This window comes from Onychomys torridus, chromosome 15 (assembly GCF_903995425.1).
Source record: "Onychomys torridus chromosome 15, mOncTor1.1, whole genome shotgun sequence".
NCBI lineage: Eukaryota > Metazoa > Chordata > Mammalia > Rodentia > Cricetidae > Onychomys > Onychomys torridus.
In genome coordinates, this window is record NC_050457.1 from 42757991 (window position 1) to 42785042 (window position 27052).

Here is a 27052-nt window from a genome sequence, read left to right on the forward strand (position 1 = left end):
ATGCGGCAGGCAGGACTCACCTTCATGGCTGTGGCTGTCTGTGTGGCTTTTCGAACCTCAGAAGGTGAGTTGTTGTGGGGGGGAGGGGGGCACCAGTGACCTGGGGCTCCAGGGGAAGGTGGGGATGCCTCCCAAATAAGTGCTGAAATGAGTCTCTGTCTTCGGGTGAGTCTTTTCCATTTCTCTCTGATCACCTGGAGAACAGCACAGGCTCGAGGTCAAGGATTCGGGGAGGAATTTATTTCCCCGGGAATATTCATCAGTTATCAGAGATGAGACCTTCCATGCAGGTGCAACTTTCTGCTGACAGAATATTAGCTTTTCCCAGCTAAAAGCTGGGGTAGAGCCACTGTTCTCCATCTAAATGCCTCAAACAGCTAGACTCTCTGAACAGGTGTGTGTGTGTGTGTGTGTGTGTGTGTGTGTGTGTGCATGTCTCTGCATGCACGAATGTGTACATCTGTGTCTCTGTGTGTTTGTGTATGCGTTTTTTTCCCCTGGAGAAAAACCAGCATTGGCAGGTAAGCTCCAGTTTCCTGAGCAGTCAGCCCTGTGGGTACCAAACTTCAGTCTAGCCCTTAGAAAGGAGAGCAAGATCAAGGAGATGGAGCCATACAAAGTGTACTGAAGAGAACCTAACTCCTGCATTTGTGGTGAACATGTAGAGATCATAACTGCATCTGGACTGAAAGCAACCTAGTCCAGTAGCATTCACGACTGCATTTAAGAACCCCTTCTCCACTGCTGAACTAGAGTCTTACTTGGCAGCTCACTTGGCTGGCCTAGAACATACTATGCCTCTCACACTAGCCTCAGATTCACATCAATCCTTCTGCTTCAGCCTCCCAAATGCTTGGGTTATAGGCATGAGCCACCACACCCTGCTGGCAATCAATCAACGACTGGAACATGTAAGTGAATGAACTATGACACTAATATTGGCCATGGAAAGTTTAAGTAGAGTATCTTCCTGAAGATAGATGATAAACAGAGCATTAATTACCCCAAAGAATGAAAAAGAAAGAAACCCTCAACACATAGAAAGTTATGGATGATAGGTTTCTTCCAGTTATCTTTTCTTAAACTGCAGCCTAAACAGAGCCTGAGTCCAGTCTGCTTGTTAAATGCACTCGTCAACATTTCGAAACCTATTGCACAATCACAACTTTGTACAAGCGCGCGCGCATACACACACACACACACACACACACACACACACACGCAAACTGGATTTACAGCTTCTCTCAGAAGTGAGAGTTGGAGGCTAGGTGGCTCAGAGAGCTCTCCTCTCAGAGCAAGCACAGGGCCCTGGGTTCAAGCCCCTGCAGGGGGGAAAAATCCTCAGACCTGGCAACAGTGGGTTTTGCCCTGGCTGCCGCTGGTGGCTGCAGATGAGCTCCTGCCCGTCTCCGGGGGTGGTCTGTGTCCTATGAACTGTGCCCCTCCTGTTAGCACTTGCTTGAGGACTTCGATGTCGTCCAGCAAGGTACTTGGCTTAAGTGAACCAGAAGAGGAAAGACCTGGCCCTCCTCCATTTCTACTAACAAGATAGAGAAGGAAGCTTTCCATTTATTTCACAATCTCTCCCCAGAGAAGTTAACCATTGTGTCTTCAGCACTTTCAGGAACTCTCAACTTACTGACTCGGGTTTGACACCCGCGTCTACAACTCTACCAAACGCGATTTTCAAGCCGTGCTTCCGGATCTGTTTCCGGCTGCACACAAACACACCCCGCCCTCCAGCAGCCCTCTTATTCAGGGGAAGGGGAGAGCAGAATGGGAGCCCACGAGGAAGGCTTGCAGCACCAAACCTCACAGAGGCTAAGTCCAGGTAGAGAGAGGGGAAAGAGGCAAACAGCGAAGGCCGCTGAAAAGCACATCCGGCCGTGATAATCAGAGAGCTGAGATTCTCAGCGTGTGGTTCAGCCTCGGGCCCTTACTGGAGGCTGTTTGGAACAGGAAAACCACATTGTCTGACAAGCCCCAACTTCTGCCATTTAAAATAAGTGATGCGGTGTGTGTGGTGGAGTGGAGAGGTGGGTCAGCAGTTAAGAGCACTGGCTGCTCCTGCAGAGAACTGGGTTCCATTCCCAGCACCTGCATGGCAGCTCACAACTGTCTGTAACTCCAGGTCCGGGGTGGGGGGGGGGGGGGGGGGGGTGTCTGATACCCTCTTCTGGCCTCTTCGGGCACTGCAGGCACATGGGGGCACAAACACCAGAGAGTGATTGTGAACGCCTTTAATCCCAGCTCTAAGGGTCAGAGGCAGGCGGATCTCTGTGAGTTCCAGGCCAGCCTGGTCTACAGAGCGAGTTCCAGGACAGCCAGAGCTACACAAAGAAACCCGGTCTTGAGAAAAGATACTGAGTTAAAATTCACGGAGGTGGGGCTGGGAACAACTGTGGAACTAAGAAGGCCCCAAGCCAATTCAGTAAATTTCCATTTGGGGGAGGGTGCCCTGTGGTAGTACTAAATGATTCTGGATCCAAAAGGGGGGTGGAAAGCCAAATAGGGAAGGGAGTGAGGAAGACATGCAGTGGAGAGAAGGGGACAGGTGGCCTTGGCAATTGCAGCAGACTGGAGAAAGGGACAAGGAAGTGGCCTGTGCCAGTCTGAGACTGGGAAACACATTTTGTTCTTTCAGGGACAATACAGTTCCATTATCTTAATAGTATCTTAAACTATTATCTTGATGTGATGCTTCAATAACTGACATTTCCAAAGTGTTCCAAATTAATCAGGAAGCAGGTGATATTATCCATGACCAAAACCTTGAACTCCATCCAGAGGCAGAGCACACCCTGTCGATATGGCTGCTGCTTCCAAAAACTCATTACTGAGTCCATGAGCACTGTCTGCCATCCAGTGGCCCTGAGCCAGATTATTTAACTCCAGAATGCAGGGTGAGCCTCACTTAACTGTTTATATATATATTTACATGTGTGTGTGTGTGTGTGTGTGTGTGTGTGTGTGTGTGTGTTACATTTTAATCTGCGTTTAGCAGGGCCCACCATGGAACCATGTGGGGGTCAGAGGAAAACTTGTAGGACTCAGTTCTCTCCTACCATATGAGCCCTGGGGCCCACACTCAGATCAACCGTGGCAGCAAGTGCCTTTACCCACTGAGCCGTCTCGCTGGCCTCAGGCCGTTCTAACCGTACCTTGACTAAGGTTTCATTTGTATTCAAAAGATGCGGGTTGTAAGATTTTGCTTCACCCACAGGTCCTAAGTTACCTGTGAGTGGCCTGCTTTCTCACAACCACCAGGATGGCTCCTGAATCACGTAGCTACTTGCTATACACTTGATGCTAAATAATAATAATAATAATAATAATAATAATAATAATAATAATAACCTTACTAAATCATTTGTAGGAGGGATTGCCAATGTAGTTTGTGTTTGGAAAGTTGCTCTTCCAGGTGAGGCTCTCTGTTTCACTAGCAGTGGCTCCTGACAAGTCTGACATAACAGGCCAATTTCTCATCAGGTATGGCCTGTAGCTAAAACATGTTTATGTTGTCCCTCAATCCTAGATTGTCAATTCAGTGTTATATTTAGTTCCGAAGAGCAGCTGCATCTGTAATGTGGCTACAGCTATTTCTTTTAAACATCCAAATTTTGTTGGTTTTTTTTGTTTTGTTTTGTTTTGTTTTTTTTTTGAGACAGGGTTTCTCTGTGTAACCCTGGCTGTCCTGGAACTCTCCCAGGCTGGTCTCGAACTCACAGAGATCTGCCTGCCTCTGCCTCCTGTGCACTGGGATTAAAGGCATGTGACACCATACCTGGTTCTTAAACATCTTTTTCTACGTTAAGGAAACAGTGTTATATAATAGCAGTCTTTTCCAATATGAGGAATGTCTGGGTTCCTTTGAAGGGAAGCACCCTCTTCATTCTCGACTTTTATCTTACTGTTACTTCGTGTGTAAACAAAACCACGTATACTTGTGCAATTATAAATCACTTCTACTATTTACAATGCCAAAATGTTCAAAATTTAAAAACACAACTACAAAGCTGAGTTGGCTTCTGTATGTTGACATTAATTTAATAAAGTTTGGCTGAAACTAATGGGTCTGATGCACGTCCTGCCATGCCCGAGCAACAAATGCTCATCCTCACCGTTTTCTGTTTGACCCTCAGTGATGTAACTTGGCCTTCCCTTACTGTGAATGCATTGAGAAGTTCAACTGGTAATCCTACACTTGCTAACCTCACTGACACTACCATGAAAAATTCAAATGTCCTCAAAGTGCTCTGCTAAGGCAGCCTTCTGGAAGATCAGGCATGTTGGCTAGAAGGCCATTGGACTGATATAATGGCTCTCTGGAGAATTCATGGGTCAGGGAAATCATCTGTCAGGCTTTCTCAGAAGTCTATGAAACCCAGTCTGAGAAACGATGACATACTGGGATGCTTGGGTTTTGGGTTTCAAGATTAAGAGCTCTAACTCCATGAACTAGGGAAATTGCTTAGTCTCTCATAGTTCATCTCTTTTCCTATAAAACACTATTTCTCTTAGTTATCCTCATGGTTAAATGAAATCACATACACGGTGTTTGGCAGAGTAGGTACTCAGCACTAGCTGGGTCCCCTCCTTCCCCTCCCCCAGGTTTTTCTTTTGCTTTTCTATTTTTAGATTTAATAAAAAAATTATTCATTGGTGTACTTGTATAGGTTGGGATGGGGGCAAACCTGCGCATATGTGGGGGGGGGCAGGGGTCAGAAAACAAACCTGTGGAGTAGATTCTTTTCCCTCCCACTTTTGTGTGGGTTCTGGGATTTAACTTGGGTTGTCAGGGTTTGTGTGGGCGAGCGCTTCACCCACTGAGCTATCTCACTGGCCCCTCTTGCTGATTTTTAAAATCAGTTGGAAAAAAGTGGAATTGAGATGCAACTCAGTGGACAGCATTTGGCACACAGGAGGCCCGGGGTTCTAACACCCAAAATAAATAAAATAACCAGTGATAAATGGACATTAGTGGACATGTAGATATGTACCATGGACCAGCCACTGCTCCTCATTAGCCTCCTGGTGTGTTCCATTTACTGTTTACTATTTGTCCACTGTTTTCCTTCCTTCCTTCCTTCCTTCCTCCCTCCCTCCCTCCCTCCCTTCCTTTTTTGTTTTTTCAAATTTAACTTTATTTGCACTGTGAGGGTGTCAAGTCCCCTGGGACTAGAGTTACAGACAGTCATGAGCTGCCATGTGGGTGCTGGGAATTGAACCTGGGACCTCTGGAAGAGCAGCCAGTGCTCTTAACCATTGAGCCATCACTCCAGCACCTTGTCCATGCTCTAAGCAGTTAGATGTACAAATGCACACAATCTTCACAACAGCCCTGGGAGGTAGGTGCTCTTGCTATTTCATAGTATAGATAAAATAAAACAGAACTGAGTCTGTGAGTAACCCACCCAGAGTCAGCTGGAAATGGACAGGCGGGATTTAAGCCCGATAGTCTCTTTCCACACGTTTAAGTTCTGGGCTTATCCGGATGTCTCTGAGGCACAAATGACCCAAGCCCCTTCTACTCTCTGGAGTTCATTCTCTAAGGACTGCATCTTGACCCTGAGTAATGGAAACCTCTCACCCTCTCTCTTCTAAACATTCCATGGTTCCAAAAGAACGTGGGAGTACTTCTTTCGGGCGTGGCAACCTTCTGCCTCACAGATGCCTACTCGTGGACAGTCGTGGGTATCCAATGTGATATGGCTCCTCTACTATGAGGTCCATTGGATGGGCACATATGTTCCTAACTATCCTAGTTTGATTCTGTTGGTGTGATTAAAAAAAAAAAAAAAAAAAAAAAAAACAAACAAACAAAAAAAAAAAACAAACACCACTCTGGCCAAAAGCATCTACCAAGGAAAGATTTTATTTCCTCTTATACTTCCAGGTCCCAGTCTACCACTAAGGCATGTCAGGCAGGAACTCAAGGTAGGAATCAGGAAGCAGAAACCCTGGAGGAGCTCTGTTTACTGGATCATTCACCAGCTCGTGTTCAGCTAGCTTTCTCACGTAGCACAGGCCCACAAACCTAGGGATGGTGTCACCCACAGTGGGCTGGGCTCTCTCCCATTCATCATTCAAGCAATCTTTCACAGACATGGCCCCAGCTCAATCTGATCTAGGCAATCCCTCAATTAAGATTTCCTCGCCAGGCAGTGGTGGTGCACGCCTTTAATCCCAGCACTTGGGAGGCAGAGGCAGGTGGATCTCTGTGAGTCAGAGGCCAGCCTGGTCTACAGAGTGAGATCCAGGACACGAAAAACTATACAGAGAAACCCTGTCTCGAACCCCCCCCCCCAAAAAAAACAAGATTTCCTCATCCCAAATGATTGTAGGTCATGCCATGGTGACACTAAATACTAACCAGTAAGCCAACCACCGTCTTAACACTGTTTTTTTGCTCTTTTAAAACTGCCTCTTAGCCTTGGGACACTGAAGAAACTTGGCAGATCTTCCATATTCTGCACTGATCTTGTGAGTCCTTTTTCAGACAATAGCATGCATTTTTTTAACTACTTTTATTATTTTTTATTTTTACTGTTTATTTATTTTACTGTTTATTTTTTTTACATGGTATGCTTTTCAAGCTACATTTTGTTTTCTTTCCCCAACTCCCTGCTTTTTCAAAGTCTTAAGTGGTACAGCCTAGCCTTGACTCACTATGTAGCCAAGGATGACTTTGAATTCCTGATTCTCCTCTTGCCTCCATCTCCCAAGTGCTAGGATTACATATCGATTGATTGATTGATTGAGCTAGAGTTTCATTATGTACCCCAGGCTAGCCTTGAACTCACAATCTCCTGTTTCAGCCTCCAGTGCTAAGATTATAATTGTGTGGCACACACCCAGCTCACACTGCATTTTTCTTTTACAAAAAACAAAAACAAAAACTTTTATTTACAAGAAAGTTGAAATTATATTAAAATTTAAACGGTTTCATTATATAGTTATTTGGAAATGTATTTCAACATTTTAAGAGATGAAACACCTCAAATAAGGATGATTCTATTTTCTTTTGCTTTGTTTCTTGAGAAGGTTTCTTGCAGCCCAAGGTAGCCTTAAACACACTACCCAATTGAAGCTGGCTTTTTTTTCTTTCTTTTCTTTACTGAAAAACCTTTTTTCATCCAATATATTTTGATCATGGTTTTCCCTGCCTCCAACTCCTCTCAGATGCTCCCCACATCCTTGCCCAATTTTATGATTTTTCCCTCTCATTCTTTAAAAAACAACCAAAAAGAAACACACACACACACACACACACACACACACACACACACACACGGATAGATAGATAGATAGATAGATAGATAGATAGATAGATAGATACACAGATAGATAAGATAAAAGGAAAGCAAAAGACCAAATAAAACAAAAAATGCCCAAAGCAAAATGAGACAAAAACATCTACAAAAATACCATTGAGTTTCATTTTGTGTTGGCCAACTACTCCTGGGCTGGGGCCTACCCTGAAGTGTGGTTAATAAACCAGTGAGACTTCATTGGAGAAAATTATTTTTTCTTTTGCCAGTGGGTATCAGCTGCAGATGGCTTCTTGGTTAGGGGTTGAAGCCTATGTCCACCCTCCCCTCTCAGCCCTGGGACCCTATCTGGCTTTGACCTGTGCAGACCTGCTTCCTGCTGCTGGAGTCTCTGCCAGTTCAAAAGTGCCTCTAGCGCTATTATCTGGAAGACACTGTTTCTTGGGAGCTATCCATCCTCTTTGGTCTTACAGTCTTTCTGCCTCCTCTTCCACATGATCCCGAGACTTGATGAGTGTGATGAAGACGTTCCATTTAGGGCTGAGGGCTCTAGAGTCTCACTCTGCACACTGTCCAGTTGTGGGTCTCGGTGCCAGTTTCTACCTACTGCAAGAAAAAGGAACCTAGCTTTTAACTCCTGATCTCCCTGTCTTTCCTTTCTGTTACTGCACCTCCATGGACAACAAAGGAAATGTATTAAACTTACCAGTCCAGCAGAAGGGAGCTATGAAAAGCAGAGAAGAGGGTGACTTAAAAATGTAAGGCAAGTGGTGTAGTGACATACACCTTCAATCTCAGCAGTCAGGAGGCAGAGGCCAGCCTGGACTACATAGCGAGTCCTTGTCTCTAAAAAACTAAAAATAAAATTTAAGACAAAGGTCTGGGGTGCAGTTCCCAAGTACGGTGTGCTTAGCGTGGGTAGGTGGGTACTGCCACTCAACCCCCAGCACCCCTCACTTAAACGGAAGGAAGGTCAATTGAAAAGTGAATTTAACAAATACATGAGCAAAAGCAGGTTAGTGCAGCAATGCTAATGTTAAAAAAGATAAGACGTCAGCAAAAAGCTTTAATGGAGATACACAAGAATCTGAAATAATTTCATCAAAAGCCATACACAGGGCTCTCAGATGAGGCAAGTGATGAGCGCTGGAAGGCCAAGGTTAAAGTCTGTTTTTACTTCAGTGTGTATTTTATTAGGCACAGGTTTGTTTGTTTGTTTGTTTGTTTGTTTTTTATTCCATTTTTTAAATGCACTCAAATAGGACTGTAGATACGGTGTTTCCCTGGCAATCTGCAAACACTGTACAACTCCTACTGGTTTATTTCAGAAGTGACGAGACCCCCGAAGAGACCCACGATGGGGGACAAGGCGTGGGGACAAGGCGTGGGGACAAGGCGTGGGGACAAGGCGTGGGGACAAGGCGTGGGGGTGTGCACCGCCTCCGCCCTCCAGACCCTGGGGTGGCTCTGGGCCGCCCGGCGGGGCTCCCTCTCTAGGACGCACGAGCTGGGGCCAGGAGAGACCGCAAGGGAGCAGGGTGTCCCCACAGTAACGCGCGGAGCGACGCGGTTCCGAGTGGCTAACTCCTGCCTGCAGGCTACCAGCCCGAGCCAAGCTCCCCTGCAACACCGCCCCCGGGGACAGACGTGAGCAGCACGGCAGCCGTAAAGCGTCGCCGCGCCGTGCTTTCCGGGTTCCTGCGACTTAGTTCCCCCCAGGTTAATGAGACCTCTGGTTTTGGTCGCCTCGCGAGTGTTTTAAATGTAAACACCGACGTCTAAACTTAACTTTTTTGTTCTGTTTTGTTTTGTTTTGTTCTTTGAGACAGGGTTTCCCTGGGTCGCTTTGCGCCTTTCCTGGAACTCACTCTGTAGACCAGGCTGGCCTCGAACTCAGAGATCCACCTGGCTCTGCCTCCTGAGTGCTGGGACTAAAGGCGTGCGCCATCACCACCTGGCTTAAATTTAACACTTATCCTATCGGTGATGAGTGGTATTCTTTTGTACTCCTCTATTAGTATTTTGTGATTTACACTTGAATGCATCTTTTAATTTTTAAGCAAAGTAAGTTTATAAGTGTTTATTATTTTGCATAGGGATCGCTCTTCAAACACAGTATGCAATCATAAAACAAATTTTAAATTATTATATTGAAGGAAACCCCCAAACAGCGAGGTCTGCCTCTCGGTCCCTGGATTAGACACAACTCACACCCAAATACCTGTTTTTACCGAGAGATTCTTTATTAAGCGAGGAGGAAAAGTTAAAGGTGGCTGCTTCCTCACTTAGGCAGAAGGCAGCAGCAAATGACCTTGCAGGTGTCATTTTTCAGGAGAGAAAAAAAAAGGAAGGTCTGTGTCAGAATGGGCTGGGATGCCGTGGTCCATTTTGATTGGGCATGTTAATTAGGTGAGCCAAAGGGGGCTTTTGATTGCTGGACTTCAATACTTTGATTGCTGGATCTTGGTAGTCAGCCTCAGGAGGAGGAAGTGGCCAAATAAGGGAACAGATCTTGGTGGCCAGCTTTAGGAAGGTAATCTGTTTTCAGCATGACTAGGGGAATGGAGGAGAAGGGCAAGGTTGCCAGAGCCACATACGCGAGTGAACTAGTATCCCTTCATATATATCCTTTCATATAAATATATATTACAAACACAGTAAGATGACTATGAAACTTTGTAATAATAAAATTTAAATAGTGGATAAGAAGCACAATTTCTTAGCAAATTGTTTTGGAAACAGTACTGGAGAATGAATCTAAGGCTTACACACATAGCCAGACAAGTGATCTACCACTGAGCCACCTCAGCCCCAGCCCTTCCATGAATAATTTAAAAATATAAGTATCCAATAATTATAAAATAAATCAGAGTTAAACATCTTTCCTTCAGACCCAAGCTCCTAATACCTGGAGATTTTATAAAATACTGAAGGAACAAATAGTCCTTATACAAAGTTTTTCAAAGAATTCAGAATGAAAAAATCAGAGAAAACTGTCCAGCACATCACTGACATTATTATAACCTTAATACTCAAGTCTCCCCAAAACAATATCAGGCAGTAAAGGTATAAGCTAACTTATGAACACAGATGCAATTTTCAAACAAACAAGCAAAAACAAATAAAGGAGTAAATAAAATGAATAAGTCATGACCAAATATAATTATCCTGGTTGCATAAGGGGGAAAGGGAGGTTAATTCTCATTACCTGAAGATTGGGTATTCATCTTACAGGGTCTAGGCACGGTTCTAGGCAATTAACAGCACAGCGGGTTAAAAAGGAAAAGTGTGTGTGTGTGTGTGTGTGTGTGTGTGTGTGTGTGTGTGACAGATAAAAGGGTAAAGGTTGGCTTTGGCCAATGGTTTCAGAAATTTCCGGACTATGGTTCCACTCTGTGTTGGGTTTGCCCGTTTGGGCAGTGGTCTAATGGGGTAACCAATGACAACAGTGCATGATGGAAGAGGCTGTTCACGCCATGGCCACTGTGAATCAGAGACAGAAACAGAAGGTGACAGGTCCCTCTCCCTTTCAGACACTCCTCCCATGACCAAATTTCCTCCTGATAGACCCTGCCTTCTAATCCGCCTTCTAACAGCACCACAGGCTAGAGTCCAAGCATTTAAAAGAGGCTGTTGGGGGACATTAACACCCAGAGTATGTTACTTCCTGTATAGGAATTAAAAAGAGATGAAAAATTTTGCTATTTACTTAATAAACCTAAGAGAATCTACTCCAGATTGTTAACAACTAAGAAAAGTTCAGGGGCCTCCTGAAAAATGACACCCACCCACCCAACCTGTGTGTGTGTGTGTGTGTGTGTGTGTGTGTGTGTTTGTCTCTGTGTGTGTGCATGTGTGTGTGTAAGTGTGTGTGCATGTGTGTGTGTTTGTCTCTGTGTGTGTGTGTGTCTCTGTGTGTGTGTTTGTCTCTGTGTGTGTGCATGTGTGTGTGTGTAAGTGTGTGTGCATGTGTGGGTGTGTTTGTCTCTGTGTGCATGTGTGTGTCTCTGTGTGTGTGTGTTTGTCTGTGTGTGTGTGTTTGTCTGTGTGTGTGTGTTTGTCTGTGTGTGTTTGTCTGTGTGTGTGTGCATGTGTGTGTGTGTAAGTGTGTGTGCATGTGTGTGTGTGTTTGTCTCTGTGTGTTGCTGCACAGTTCAGACTTGCCTTGAGCTTGATATCATCCTGTCTCTGGTTCCCTGTAGCTCAATATATTGCCTTCTTATATGTAAGAATAACTAATTTTCTACAGGTATATTTTCAAAGCATGTTCAGGTAGAGATCATGACACATGCCTATAATCCTAGCACTCAGGAGATTGATGCAAGAGAATTGAAAGTTAGAGGTCAGCCTGGGCTACATAGGAAGACCCTATCTCTAAGGCAGGAGCATTCAGAATAGAATAAAACCTATTAGATACCTATAAACAGATCCAAGACAAGATGTGCCTAAAATTTATATAAAGAATAAAAGACCAAGGACAACAAAGTAGTGAAGAATAAACTCCACAGGTAGATTTACTGTATCAGGATCAAGATTTATTATAAAACATCTTAGTTGAGAACGTAGAATTGACATATGTCTTAGGGTTATTACTTCTATGATGAAACACCATGATCAAAAGCCACTTGGGGAGGAAAGGGTTTATTTCCCTCACAGTTCCATATAACAGTTCATCATCAAAAGCAGTCAGGGCAGGAACTCAAGCAGGGCAGGAACCTGGAGGCGGGAGCTGATGCAGAGGCCACAGAGGGGTGCTGCTTACTGGCTTGCTCCTATGGCTTGCTCAGCCAACTCTCTTATAGAACCCAGGACCATAAGACCAGGAATGGAAACACCCACAATAGGCTGGGCTCTCCCCCATCAATCACAAATTAAGAAAATGCTTTACAGCCGGAACTTATAAAGGCATTTTTTCTCAATTAAGGTTCCCTCCTTTCAGATAACACTAGTGTGTGTCAAGTTGACATAAGACAGGCTAGCACAATGCACAGATAGGTAAATAGAGCACAGAATAAAAAAAAAAAAAAGTTGAAAAACAGACCCATGTATCTACAGAAACTTGAAGACTTGAGGGGTGTATGTCCTGTATCAGGAAGACATGGCAGTTCTGTTGGGGGAAGCAGAAGAATTCCACCAACAAAAGGCCCATCTTGTCAGCTGGGAAAGGTGGCACATTATGTTATTGGCCTGAAGAGATTACCAGGGTGTAGGGTAGTATGACTGACTGTGAAGTTAGCACAGAATGGTTCATAGCAGAGCAGGAGAAAGACTAAATTCTCATCTCAGAAGATTAAGAGTTGCACCTCGTGGTAGTTCCTAGATGTTCTGTGGGAGCTAATGCTGAGACTATTTCATCATATTTCGAGTGGGTGTGGCTGTGCATGCTCATAACTTCAACACTCAAGAGGCCAAAGAAGTAGGATCACAAAATTGAGGCCAACCTGGGCTACAGAATAAGGCCCTGCCTCACTAAAAGAAAAGAACACACATATTAGTATACATGTTATTATATTGTTCTAAATGAAAATATACAAATTCACTCACTATGTCTACAAGAAAATTCTCTTAGGAAAGGAAAAAAATGGTTTCTTGGCTCTTTGAAAATAGAGAGAACAATTAATTTGTCCTGACAGCTTTACAATAGGTAATTACATTTTTAAAAAAGATTTCTGACATACAATAATAGGCATACAATAAATGCTGGGCTGTAAAAAAGCTATTTTTTTTAAACTATGGCAGGATTTTTTAAAATAATAGCAAACAATAAAGAAAAACTGAAAATGCTATTTTCGGGGAAATAGCTTTAAATACTGACAAAAGATCAGTATCTTTCCTGGTTTGCTTTTCTGTTATTGTGATAAATCACTCTGGTCAAAAGCAATTTGGAGGAAGAACCAGTTTACATGGCTCACAGTTCCAGGTTTCAGTCCATTACTGAGGGATCAAAGCAGGAACTCAAGGAAGAGCTGAATCGAAACCCCCAGAGGATGGATGTTCACTGCCTCACTGAATTCTGCTCTTATATAACCCAGGACAGCCTGCCTATGGGCAGCACAGCGCTCAGTGGCCTGGACCCTCCCACATCAACTAACAATCAAGGCAGTCCCCCACAGACGTGCCAACAGGCCACTCTGATCAAGGTCATTCTTCAATTAAAGTTCAAGTTGGCAATAACTAACCAGGAGAGTATCCAAAAATAGTTTGAGTTTTTATAAAATAAATTCTTTTTTTTCCCCCCAAGACAGGGTTTCTCTGTAGCTTTGGAGCCTGTCCTGGACTAGCTCTGTAGACCAGGCTGGCCTGGAACTCACAGAGATCCACCTGCCTCTACCTCCCGAGTGCTGGGATTACAGGCGTGTGCCACCACCACCCAGCAAATTCTTCTTCTTCTTCTTCTACTTCTTCTTCTTCTTCTTCTTCTTCTTCTTCTTCTTCTTCTTCTTCTTCTTCTTCTTCTTCTTCTTCTTCTTCTTCTTCTTCTTCTTCTTCTTCTTCTTCTTCTTCTTCTTCTTCTTCTTCTTCTTCTTTTTAAATTAAAAAACTTGTCAAATTAGTGCTTGGCAATTCAAAGCACAAATCTGAATGCTTGGAACTCATCAATAAGGAAATACAAATTAAATTACACTGAGACATTTTTAAAATTGCCATCATTTTCGTTTTGGTGCCAGGGACCGAATCCAGGGTCTTGTTCCTTCTAAGAATGTGCTTTACCACTGAGTTACGCTCCAGTGCTAGCGAAGGTAACATTTTAAGGTAACATGAAATGTTGCAAATGTTAAACTGTAGCTCTCCTCTAGCCGGTACTGAAAGTGTAAGTAAACAGAATCACTGCAGAACTATTTGCACGGTCAAGTCTAGGCGAAGATGTTCACATCCTACACCCCATCAATTCCCCTGCATGTGCCTGTTCTGTGGTCCTCCAAGTGTGTTTGGGGAACAGCAGTATCAGCCTCACCAGGGAAGCTGTTGAGGGCCGCGCATGCTCAGGTGTCACCCCGACTTACTAGTCTGAAATGTGAGGTTGGGGGGCACTGACAGTTGATGCAGCTACAATTTGAGAAATGGTGACCTAGGGGAGTTCTCAGGCCGCTTCAGGGAGACATGTAAAGACGAACTCAGGTCCAGCCTGCAGGGCTTTCTAAACGGCTCGATGGTCTGGATGTGAACCCGAGACCACGTTTCCAGGTCCTTTGACTTAGGGAACATTATGTAACTTTTCTGCACATTAGTTGCTCATTTGCTAAATGGGGATGAACACAGACAGTTCCTTCTGCTTACAGTTGCCGTGAGGATTAATTAAACCAATGTTTCGTGCACAGTGAACAGTCAGTGCTCTCTTGTTCTCAGGCAAGCGTAAACGGCAGCCTTGCTTGCAATAATGAAGTCGTGGAAGCAGACTGCTTCAAAATCAGACTAAAAGTGGACATGGAAATGAGCTATAATTGATAAAATTTGGCTGGTGGCCATGAGTGTGTGTGTCTATCCATCTTCCCCTCTTTACATGTGGATAGCATCAAGGTAGAGAAGTCTAAAGGAGGATATAAGCTCCAACCATCCACATCATGAGCCTTTGGGGTAGCCTGCTGCGGTTCTTTCCCAACATTCACCCCAGACTTCTCTGTCCATGCACTTTGTAGCCTACCATTCTTCCTCCGTGCACTAAGCTTCTGGTGACATTTGCTTCGGAGGTAGTCCATGTTTGATTTCTACCCCGTCCAAGACAGTCTGCTTGGTTGGTAAATGAGTCACTTATGTCCCCTGATTGTTAACTGCGGTTTCCAGGATGGACTTCAGTATCTGCTTCTCTTGTCAGCAGGAAGAGGCCCACATCAATCTCACAAATCACTTTTTGTTTTTTTCTGAGACAGGGTTTCCATGTGTAGCTTTCCTGGAACTCACTCTGTAGCCCAGGCTGGCCTTGAACTCACAGAGATCCACCTGGCTCTGCCTCCCAAGTGCTGGGATTAAAGGCATGCACCACCACCGCCCGGCTCACAAATCACTTTTAAAAAGGACATTCTGATGTGGATCTGTTATGCCATGTTCTTTCCAAAGCAGACTGGCACCTGGGGGACCCGTTGTGGGTGAAGCTGAAGTAGGCCAGGCAGAGCCTGACTGTAGCTCACAGCCTCGGGCTAGTTTATACTTAGTAGGATTTACTCTATAGGTGTGTGCTGCTTTACAAGCCCATCCTGCCAGACGCCTCTAGAATTTACATTTTTTGTCTATGTCCCTTCAGTGGGATGCTAACTCCATCAGACAGGTCTATGTTTACGTAATCTATGATTGGAAAGAAAGCTTATGTCCCATGATATTCCTGGACTCATGTGATGGTGACATTAGGCAATCTTTAGGGAAAGGTTTAACCCCCCTAATCTATGATCAGCTCCCCCCACAAAGTATCAGTGTCATCTAAGTAAAAACAATGTAGCTTCAGAATAATGACATGTAATTCTACCTTTTATTAACATTTCATCACATTTTCATATGTGTATATGTTGTACTTTCATCGATTCAACCCCTCTATTACCATTTTTTAAAAAGATTTTATTTTATTTATTTATTATGTATACAGTATTCTGTCTGCATGTGTCCCTGCAGGCCAGAAGAGGGCACCAGATCTCATTACAGGTGGTTGTGAGCCACCATGTGGGTGCTGGGAATCGAACTCAGGTCCTCTGGAAGAGCAGTCAGTGCTCTTAACCTCTGAGCCATCTCCCCAGCCCCTATTACCATTTTTTACTTTCACTTCCTCTCTCGACCTTCCACATTCCTAGTCGACCCCTTTTTACTTAAAAATAAGTTTTTTTTTAAAAATCACATTTCTATCTTTGTATGGCGGGATGGGCGTGTGCACATGTGCCATGGGACAGGCATGTAGAGGTCAGAGAACAACCTTCGGGAGTTTGCTCTCTCCTTCCACCTTTCCCAGAGATCAGGCTCAGGTCATCAGGCTGGTCAGTCCCTTTGCCCACTGAGCAATCTTGGCAGGCCCCTTTTATGTTCATTTTCCTCCTGATCCACTCATCCACTGATGTGCACTGTATTCGCTACCTTACGTTGATGTGATGATGAAACACCATCACCAAGAGCGCCTTATAGAAGAGTTTATTAACAGTTCCAGAGAGGGAGTCCATAACGGCAAGGAGACCATAGCAGCAGGGGGTCCGAGCAAGAAGCTGGGTGATCACATCTTCCACAGCACACAGGGATGAGAGAGAGAGAGAGAGACAGAGAGAGAGAGACAGAGAGAGACAGAGACAGAGACAGAGACAGAGACAGACAGAGAGAGACACAGAGAGAGACAGAGAGAGACAGAGAGAGAGACAGAGACAGAGACAGAGACAGACAGAGAGACAGAGACAGACAGAGAGAGACAGACAGACAGACAGACAGACAGACAGACACAGAGAGAGAGACACAGAGAGAGACACAGAGAGAGACAGAGAGAGCCCTAGCCCTCAGAGCGGGCTCTCAGGGATAACGCCTCGGCTAGCAAGGCTCCACCTCTCAAAGGTTCTACAACCTTTTCCAAACAGCGCCACCCTCTGGGAACCAAGTGAATGAGACATTCTCATTGACCATGAGCTCCTCTGTACTGCATAGTTCCACAATAAATACGGGTGTGCGACTATGTCTGTGATATAATGACTTCAGTTCCTTTGGGCATGTCCCAAGGAATGGTATAGCTGGATCACACAGTGGTTCCATTTTTAATTTTTGAGAACTCTCCGTGTGTGTGTGTGTGTGTGTGTGTGTGTGTGTGTGTGTGTAACAGTGGCAGTGCTAATTTGCAATCTCAACATCAGTGTATCAGGTCCCTTTCTTTGTATCTTTACCAGCATTCATTGGATTTTTGTTTGTTTGTTTGTTTGTTGTTTTTGCTTTGGTTTGTTTTTTGGTTTTGGTTTTGACGACTATCACTTTGACTGCCATGAAAAGTAATCTCATTGTACCTTTAATTTCTATTTCCTCAGTAGCTAAAGATGCTGAAAATTGTTTCCACGTATTTATGAATTGGGTTTAATTTTTTCACTTGAAAATTGTCTATTGAGTTCATTTGCCCGTCTGTTAACAGGTTACTTATTCTTTTGAAGGGCTTGGTTTCTTTCAGTTCTGTGTACATTCTGAATATTCGATGAATAGCTGGCAAAGAGTTGTTCCAGCTCTGAGATCTGTCTCTTTATTGGGTTTCTTTGGCTGTGCAGAAGCTTTTTAAGTTGATGCAATCCCATCCATCAATCCTTGCTGCTGTTGCTTGAGCTACGGGAGCAATGTTCAGAAAGTCATTGCCTATACCTGTGTCTTGCCGTTTTTCCCTTCATGATTTCCACTAGCAGTATCACAATTCTCTTCCTCAACCTACTTGATACCTCTAAATCTCTCTTATGTAAAATTCTGGAGTCGCGACTCAAGTCAAAGCAGTGGAGCGTCTTTTTTAAAAGGGAAATGCTGACAGGACTTTGCACAACAGAACCTCTAGGGGGCAATGTCATCCAACAGAATCTGAATCTTAGCATGGCCCTCATCCAACCTACCCTGTTCATATTTTTCACTGCCCAACTTCCCCATGCACCTCTTCAGAGTTTTTTCTGATCTTTTGTATTTTGGACCATGTCAAGGCATCACTGGTCTTAAATACCAGCATACACTAAATGCTTAGCTACTTAGGGCCTTTTAATTAGCTAATCTCACAGATCAAACAGTCTCCAGCTTAATTAATCCTACATTTTTATATGAGAAGTGCATTTCAGTTTTATGAAACTCCTATAGGTTCCGGACACCTTTCTGATTTAAAGCTATTCATTGAGTTGATATCAGTGCTTGGATCACCTCACAGGTTTTCTTGTGACTCCCCTTTCCCACCATGCTTCTGAAAGGTACATTCCATGATTTAGAGATGTTCGGAACGCAACTGACTTCAGTGTTTTGAAGTTAGCAGCCCCTCATGGTTCCACTCCAAGAGTTTTGTATAGCAATATAATCAGTTTTTTTTTTTTCTGCTTATGTGACAAATATTTTGGAAACACAACCTAAAAGGAGGAATTAGTCATCTTGTTTAACAGTTTTTGAAGTTTCAGTCTGTAGTTCTTGACTCTGTTGATTCTGGGCCTGTGACAAAGTAGAACATGGCTGTAGTGGGACCATGTGGCCTAAGCCACTCAACTCATGGCAGACAGGAAGGAGAGAGGATGGGATACCCTTAATAACTCACTTCCTCTAGTTAGGTCTCATCTCCCAAAATTCCATCATCTCCCAGGATAGTGCCATCAACCAGGGACCAAGTATTTAGTACATGAATCTGTGAGGGACACGCCATAGTACAACCACAGCACATTTTATACATAATGAGATAGATAAATGTGTGGATGGATACATGGACAAACTCAATGCTGTAATTTGTTTAGGATATTAAGATTCTGACTTGGAAAGTAAGCAGTTAAAGGAAGAAATGATTTTAGGAAATCAACATATTAATAAACATAACTACAACTAGTGTTTACACAGCGAAGTTCACCCATTTTAAAAGGTAACTCAATGTTTTTGTTTTCATTTTTTGAGACAAAGTTTCTCTGTGTAACAGCCCTGACTATTCTGGAACTCATTTTGTAGACCAGGCTGGCCTCAAACTCACAGAGATCCACCTGCCTCTGCCTCCCCAGTGTTGGGATTAAAGGCATGCACCACCATCGCTCAGCATAACTCAATGATTTTTTTTTTTTTTTTTTTTTTTTTTTTTGGTTTTTAGAGACAGGGTTTCCCTGTGTAGCTTTGGAGCCTTTCTTGGCACTCACTTGGTAGCCCAGGCTGGCCTCGAACTCACAGAGATCCACCTGGCTCTGCCTCCCGAGTGTTAGGATTAAAGGCGTGTGCCAACACTGCCTGGCATAACTCAATGATTTTTAATACTCACATTCATGAAGGCTTCATCACTCTAATTATAGCATGTTTTTATCACACCAAAAGAAAATCCTGTTCCTGCTAGCAGTTGGCCCCATTGCCTCCCCCAGCCTCTGGCAACCACGGATCCACTTTTTATTTCTATAGATTTGCCTGTTCTGGGCATTCCATATAAACGGAGTCCTACAACATGGACTTTTGTAGATGAATTCATTTACCTATGATCCCACAGCATTTTGAACATATCTCACTGAGCACTTACTTTGGTTTCGCTAGGGATGGTGCCCAGTATCTCCTACATACTAGGCAAGCACTCTACCAATGAGCTACATCCCCTGCCCAGTACTTAGTTTGGTTGGCTGTAGTAATTTGTTCTTCTTAAAGCCTCCCGTTGGAATATTAGGCATCATAAGGTCAAATACTTTGCCTTGTTTATTTAGAAATTTCAAATTTGAGGTGGTAGCCACTCAAAAAATATTTTCTGGACAAATGATGTCTTTCTACTTCTAGGTCATCTAGTTGACTACGCACACCCATATGCATGACAAAATGAAAACCTGTTACTAGATTACTGGGAGAAAGAAAGATCCTTGTTACATGATGATTTGCTCTGGGAAATGTTTGTTTTCTTCTTTGAAAAGTGGAGCTGAACCAGGCGGTGGTGGTGCATGCCTTGAATCCCAACACTTGGGAGGCAGAGCCAGGCAGATCTCTGTGAGTTTGAGGTTATCCTGGGCTACAGAGTTCCAGGAAAGGCGCAAAGCTACACAGAGAAACCCTGTCTTGAAAAACAAAACAAAACAAAAAACAAAAAAGTAGAGCTGAGCAGAAGTATAAATTCTTTGTATCACTTGTATAGTTATATTTCAAACACAGTTATTAACTAGAACGCATAGCTTAAAAATTATTGAGGATTTTTGTGAATAGGCTCATATAGATACATAATTAACACATACTTGGGGAGTCTATGTATATCCTGTTTTCCTAGGATACAATATGTTGGACTGAAGCTCATTTATTCTTTCCCCCAAAGTTTTTATTTGCATGTATCATTCATAGTGATGACTTTCATTATGACATCTTCATATTTTGATTATATTCACCCCCATCACCTTCTGCTTCCGTGGATCCTCATCCAAACTAGAACCCTCTCTTACTTTGTCTTTTTGCTGTTGTTGTTCTTGGTTACGACTCAATGAATTTCTTTAGGGTTAGACATGCTTCTACTGCATAGAGGTCTACATCTTCCAACCAATTGTTAGTTCATTCAGAAGCTCACATCTCTTTATGAGGCCGCCACCTGCAAGCCACTGCCCAGGACGATTTCTGACATCATTTTGTGTTCCCTATTCAGTTGGTAAAACGGAAAGCAGAGAGAATTCCGTGTGTGATGTGCAGGAATTTGCAGGTATTGTAACGTGAGGAATGTGTTTTCATATCTGGGCTGTCTTCAGTGCCTTACATCTTGACAGCATAAGCTCATTTCAGTGAGCTCGTCACCTCCCTCCACTTAATCCATCTCCACTATCACTACACAGTGGATTTTCTCAATCTTTATCAAACAGTGATCCCCTTTTCACAAAAGCTAAGCCTCCTCAAACTGTCCTTTGAGGATTTATCGATGTTGGTTCAGCTTTTGTGAATCTGCCAACACTGGCCTTCCTAGCTACTCAATTCAGAAAAGGCACACTAACCATGTCATTTTTTTTCCCCCATTTTGTTTTTGTTTTGTTCTGCTTTCTAGACAGAACCTCACTATGTAGCACAGGCTGACCCAAACTAGTATAGTCTCCTTGCTCCAGTTCCCGGGTGCTACGGTCACAGGTGTGTGCCACCATGCTTCCTGTCGGTGGTGATGGTGCTGGAGACTGAACCAGCGACCTCACGCACGCTCTGCAAGCCAAGTTGTTCTAACAGAAAACTTCAAGCCTTCACCTGAGACCCATGAGGCCTCTCTTTTCAAAACGAGCTGCACAGGACAGCACTAACTCTATCTCTCCATCCTCCATGTGCAACTCTCTTAGCATCACTGGCTGCAGCTTTTCACGGCTTTCATCTGTTAGGTCACTTTGTCGAGATTTGCATTCTCTCTTTCATGGTGCAGCTTAAGTTCTACAAGGTAGAGACACATCCTGTCTTTGTCTGTACTCGGGAAGCCCCCAGGAAGTACTTGCTCGAGTAGATTTACAATTGGTTTCCCTGGCATCTTTACGATGAGGTCAAGTCGGAATTCTGCAGACTGTAATGAGATTCTCTTCCCTTTCTTGTAGCCATACTTCCCATAGCTTCCAGCTGTTGCACTGAAGTTTCCCATCATATTTCCAGGAGGCTTCTGGAAAGAGTGAATTCCTGCAGCATCCAGAGAGCTGACGGGGACTGTGATTTGGCTGCTATCATGTGAGTGCCCTTCAGCAAGGACATGTAAAACTGAAGGCTGAATATCCCCTTGGCTAACAAACACTAGCTCAAAATGCTTTACCTGACACAACCAACGCATCATTCAAATGAAGGAGGAACTCTCCTGTCCCCTGAGTGCCAGGCTACCTGGAATAAATACACAATCCCTTTGTACAGGAGTGACCCAAGTCCTACACTCACCCTTCAGCCTCCCAATAATGCTATGTTGGGGCTAAATGTCCTCAGTCAGCAGAAAACATTAGTGACTTTACCAAACAAAACAAAGGAGATTCTGGATTTAAAAAAAAAAAAAAAAAACAGCAGTCAGCAACGACAATATCCTATGTCACGGCTTTAAACTGTGACCTTCCCCAGGCAGGAGATGGTTGCTGACATTCTGTCTGAATTCAACAGGAATTGATGATCTGAAAAGCAGACTAGCAACATCTGCATTCATCACAGTGCTGCATTTATTTCCCTGCCATGCAGAAGAAGCCAGTGGACAAGATTACATAGTTCACCTGCTGTGGCATTGCTAGCAAAGGGCAGAAATGGGATTCTCACACAGCTCTCTTGCTTAAGAGCGCTATTTGTCTTCCTACGTCCTTCAAAAGGAAGACAGGAGCTCACCATAACTTGCTCTTCCAAGGTCAGATATGGAGGCATATGCCTGTAATCCTAGCATTCAGGAGGGTGAGGCAGATGGATCACTAGTTCAAGGTCAGCCTGGGTCACATCACAAGTGAGTTATCTCCCTGGTGGGATGGATTTAACACTTCATATGCATCAGGGTGATGCCAATGAGCCATTTGGTGTTCTTTCCTTGGACTATAAAATAACACCATTGCCTATGCCTAAGCTCCTGAGAACCCTTGCTCTATTAACAAATTCGACAAGTATCTATTAGTCAATGATTGTGTACCAAGAACTGTTCCACGAAGTGAGGATACAACAGAGAACCAGTAGTCTCTGCCCTGTGGAGTCTTCAGGAAACTCTTTAGCCAGCTGGGTGGGCTCTATGGGGCATCCTATGATTTTCTTTAATCTGGTAGTGTGAATTACTGCTAGGATCTCTCTCTCTCTCTCTCTCTCTCTCTCTCTCTCTCTCTCTCTCACACACACACACACACACACACACACACACACACACTTTTTCAAGAGAAAGGGCAATATCTTATTACTAGGAGAATGAGAAAATGAATATTGAGGATTTCTCAGCATCTTTTCAGAGATACCCACTCATTATGGAAGTTGAGAAACCCTGATCCAAGACAAAGACTTCTAAAAATGGCAGAGAAAGGGTTCATAAACAATCCATTGACAGAAAATCTTCAGATTGGGGGCTGTGAATTCCTTGACATTTTTACATGTAAACCTATAAGCATGTTCCTGGGAAAAGGTCCGGTCCATTGGATTTTATAAGATCCTCAAAAGAGTCAGAGACTAATTCATTCACAGCTACACTTGAGGTCAGATGCTGAGGAGCAAACAATTATTTGTCCAAGATTATTTAATCTTGGATGACTACAGAGGAAAGCAGAGGGTGGAGAACCCTCAGCCTCTGTTTGCACTACCCTGGCTCCGTCAGCTTGGACGGTTTAATCATTGGGAACTGGTGTAATCTGCGGTAGTCCAGGGCACATACTATAAGGTGCCTCCTTCTAAGAGGCACTTCAGGTTCTTAACATTTGAAAAAATCTCTGAGCTGTGGTTTGAATATAATCTGTCTCCTACAGGCTTATTACTGAATGACTGCTCAGCATCTGGTGACTATTCTGGGATGTTCGATAAGCTCTAGAAGGTGGGCCCTGCTGGGGATAGAGCCTTGTGGGAGGAAGTGGGTCACTAGGATATGACTTTGTCCCCAGTCCCTTCCTTCCCATCACTGGTGGAGATCCTATTTCCTGTCCATCACAGTGTGAAGAACCCCTTCCAGCACATGTTCCCACTGTCATGGGGTTCTCATCAAATGCTTGGAGCCAATCAGTCATGGACTGAACCCCCTGAAACCATGACTCTCCCCAAAATCTATCCTTAAATACTCCTCTAAGACTAATAAAGTATACTCGATTGAAATTCTACCAGTATTTTATTAACTTTTAATAAATGTCATTGGTAATTGTTGGGAGAGTTAAAAATCCATAGAGAGTCATCTTTGCATTGCATGATACTGCTGAACTAAATTGACCAAGCCTGTTTCAGCTGCTCTGCTCTGAGAAACACCAGGCTTCCAACTGGTCTTCTCAAGTCCTCCCACATCACCAACATAGGCCTATCTGTCATTTCAACCTAGAATTAGCAAAATAGAGAACGTTTCTGTGGGTATTTGAGAGACAGATTGCAAGAGAACACCATCTGCAATAGGATTTCAGTGTAGGTGGGGATTAATGGATGTCAGAGATCTTCAAGGCATAGGAACAAAAACAGTGTAAACCCTCTGTCTCTGCTTCTTTTGCCTCCTCTGACCAAAATGCCTGACAGAAACAATGTGACTGAGGAAAGATCTATTTGGCTGATGGTTTTTAAGTGCTAGAGTCCGTGGTGGTAGTCAAGACATGGTGGAGTTCACGGTGGGAGATTGCATGTGGCAGAGACTCGTCACGTCGTGGTGGGCCAGAAAGCAGAGTGAGGCCAGAACCAGGAGCTGGGCAATGACTCTCAAAGGCCAGTTCCTAGTGAACGGCTTCTACCAGCAAGGTCCCAGCTCCAAAGGTCCCCAGCTTTCCCAAACAGGACAGTCAGGGGGCAAGCATTTAAGCATTAGCCTGTGAGGAACCTTTCAGATTCAAACCATGACATCCTCACTTTGAGGAGGAAAAATGTGATTGAAGAATTAACCTTTAGGTTTTAAAAGTACTAGATTGTTTTTTCTTATTATTTTTTTTAATGTATGAGTACTCTGTCTACATATACACATGCCCTCCATCAGATCCCATTATAGATGGTTGTGAGCCACTATGTTGTTGTTGGGAATTGAACTCGGGACCTCTGGAAGAGCAGTCAGTGCTCTTAACCGCTGAGCCATCTCACCAACCCCCAAAGTACTAATTTGTAATTAAAGGGAAATTATGAAACCAATCTTTGTTTTCAAACATTTAATTTATAAAAGTATCAATTTATAAATTGAACTCTGTGCTGATAAACAAGTGGAAAAATACAGGGCAGTTGTGATTTGGTTTCAAAATTAGACTTTTGTATCTTTAAGTGGTAAGTTATAGATCCTCTTTGTTATGTTTTCTAATATTCAACCAAAGAAGTCTTATTTTCAAATGATTTTACTATAGAAGCATGCCTATCTTTGTCCCAAATGTAGTCGTTTAACCATGATGACATATAAAGGCTGTAAGATTTGAGACCAGTATAACATTTGAGACAAATGTAACTCCCAAGCATCGTATACTCAAAACTACGATTGATTAATTATGGACTAGAAATTAAATATCAACGAACTCACTAGACTCTTCCCCTCCATTTTCTGCCTGGAAACAAGTCCTTTGCTTCTGATTTATAAATGATCTCCAGGCTGAGACATCAGTCGGCTTGTTGACACCCTTCTACTGGGACTTCATTAAGGAGCGTCCAGAAACACAATGAAAAGCTGTTCTCTTTGGCAGAGGCGGAGGTTTCTTGCACTTCACAGAGATTGTCTCTTGGATAGAAAAATCAGTTTGTTGTTGTTGTCCACCGCCCACTCCTCTCGTGCCCCTTGAAGTCCTTCAGGATGTTAGAATTTCTCAGAAGTAGTTTTGAAGGGCTGCTCTGAGGCAGGGGGTCAGAAATAAACTTTAGTGATCAATCCCTGATTAGTCTTCACAGGAGGACCACAGCTCACACTCATTGAACTACCTTTTTTTTTTTTTTTTTTTTTTTTTTTTTTTAAGGCAGGGACTCTCTATGTAGTCCTGGCTATCCAGGAACTCTGTAGATCAGACTGGCCTTGAACTCACAGAGTGCAGGGATTAAAGGTGTGCTCCACTGTGCCATTGTCCTTTGGACTATTTGTTCGTCCCCTCCTGGGTGAAGAATCAGGAGGTCTCCCTGGTTTCTGAACTAGACATTCAGAATGGGGTGAGCCGACGCCTGTTGGGGATATGAAACTGGGGTGTCTGAGGGAGTGTGGAGGTCGCTACCTCCTTTCTCAGTGTTGCCTCATCTTTTAATCCCGAGTGAAAGGGCAGTGGCATATAGCTGAGGTTCGCACGCTCTACGCCTGGAGGTTCTAAATTGCACTCAACATTGGGCCCTTACTGGTCCAGCTGTGAAACAGGGTTCCACGTGGAGGTTGCTGCCTATTCCTTTAGCGCCCACACAGTTACGTTTCTCCGCAGGAGCGTGTCTCTCCCCTTTGGGCAGGTAGGACGGCGCTACAACTAGGTATTTTAGTTTTTCAAGCTCAGCGATGCTGGAGGTTTTCTCCCCCAAGAACAAAGCTGCCGAGACTCGCGTTGATTCTGAAGCCATCTCCACGGAAGGCCCTTAGAGAATATACTGCCTTCTGTTAGGATGACCTCGCCTTTCAAATCCACTTTCCCCCACAGTCTGGCTTTACTACACTAAAGTCCATCCCCACCTGCCCACATTCTCCTCCGTGTGTTGATGCCACACATGATCTGATAATAGTTTCTCCTAAGAGAAATGGCAACCTATCCCCCGCCCCTTCCTTCATCTCCCCGTAAATATCAAGCTTGAGGGTTTCAGTTTATTAGGACACAGCTAGCTGCATTATACATGTAGATACAGCAGGACTTGCATTTCATCAGATCTACCTGGCACCTAATGGAGAATTCAAAGTCACACAAATTATTTATTTGTTATCTATCTATCTATTTATTTATTTATTGGTTTTTCGAGACAGGGTTTCTCTGTGCAGTTTTGGTGCTTGTCCTGGATCTCACTCTGTAGACTAGGCTGGCCTCGAACTCAAGAGATCCTCCTGCCTCTGCCTCCGGAGTGCTGGGATTAAAGATGTGCACCACCACACCTGGCTTATATTTGTAATTTTTGTGAAGACTTTCCCTCCCTTTCTTGGCAGCCTCCATGTTAAACGCAGAAGGATCTGCGTCAGCCCGCACAATCGTACTCTGAAGCGCTGGATGAGAGCCTCGGAGGCGAAGAAGGACGGCAAAGGAAATCCCTGCCATAAGAAGCGGCACGGCAGGAGGGCCCGAAAGAGTCACACCCGGAGAAAGCATGGAACCCAGGGCCCCAAAGCTCCTCATTAGAACAGACGCGTGACCCTACAGAGAGAGCTTCGCAAGTGAACTGACCCATAGTTGGTCCCAAATTTCTCACCCGAATCTTCCTTATGGACACCCAATGTTGTTTTGCTTTGTTTGAATAATTGCAGCTAAGGATGTAAGTTCAGTGGTAAAGCGCTTATGCAGCATGTAAGTTCAATCCCTGGCACCAAAAAGCAAAGCAAAAATGTGCACAAGTAACTGAATATATAACATTCATCTTTATATATAAAACTTAGAGGGATA

General features: G+C 43.8%; 1 protein-coding gene across 1 annotated transcript; it reads left to right on the top strand.

The window, feature by feature from the left end:
* Ccl28 (C-C motif chemokine ligand 28) lies at positions 1–26791 on the top strand. Its single transcript, XM_036206921.1, has 3 exons — positions 1–64; positions 21443–21569; positions 26602–26791. Exons 1-3 carry the CDS (start codon positions 1–3, stop codon positions 26789–26791), a joined length of 381 nt encoding a protein of 126 aa, XP_036062814.1.
* The last annotated feature ends 261 nt before the right edge of the window (positions 26792–27052 follow it).

Bases quoted from the DNA above. Each gene is read 5' to 3' on its own strand.
- Ccl28 (XM_036206921.1), top strand. From the start codon at position 1: ATGCGGCAGGCAGGACTCACCTTCATGGCTGTGGCTGTCTGTGTGGCT. The intron at 65-21,442 runs GTGAGTTGTTGT...CCTTTCTTGTAG, and splicing joins GGCTTTTCGAACCTCAGAAG to CCATACTTCCCATAGCTTCC. The intron at 21,570-26,601 runs GTGAGTGCCCTT...CTTTCTTGGCAG, and splicing joins TGTGATTTGGCTGCTATCAT to CCTCCATGTTAAACGCAGAA.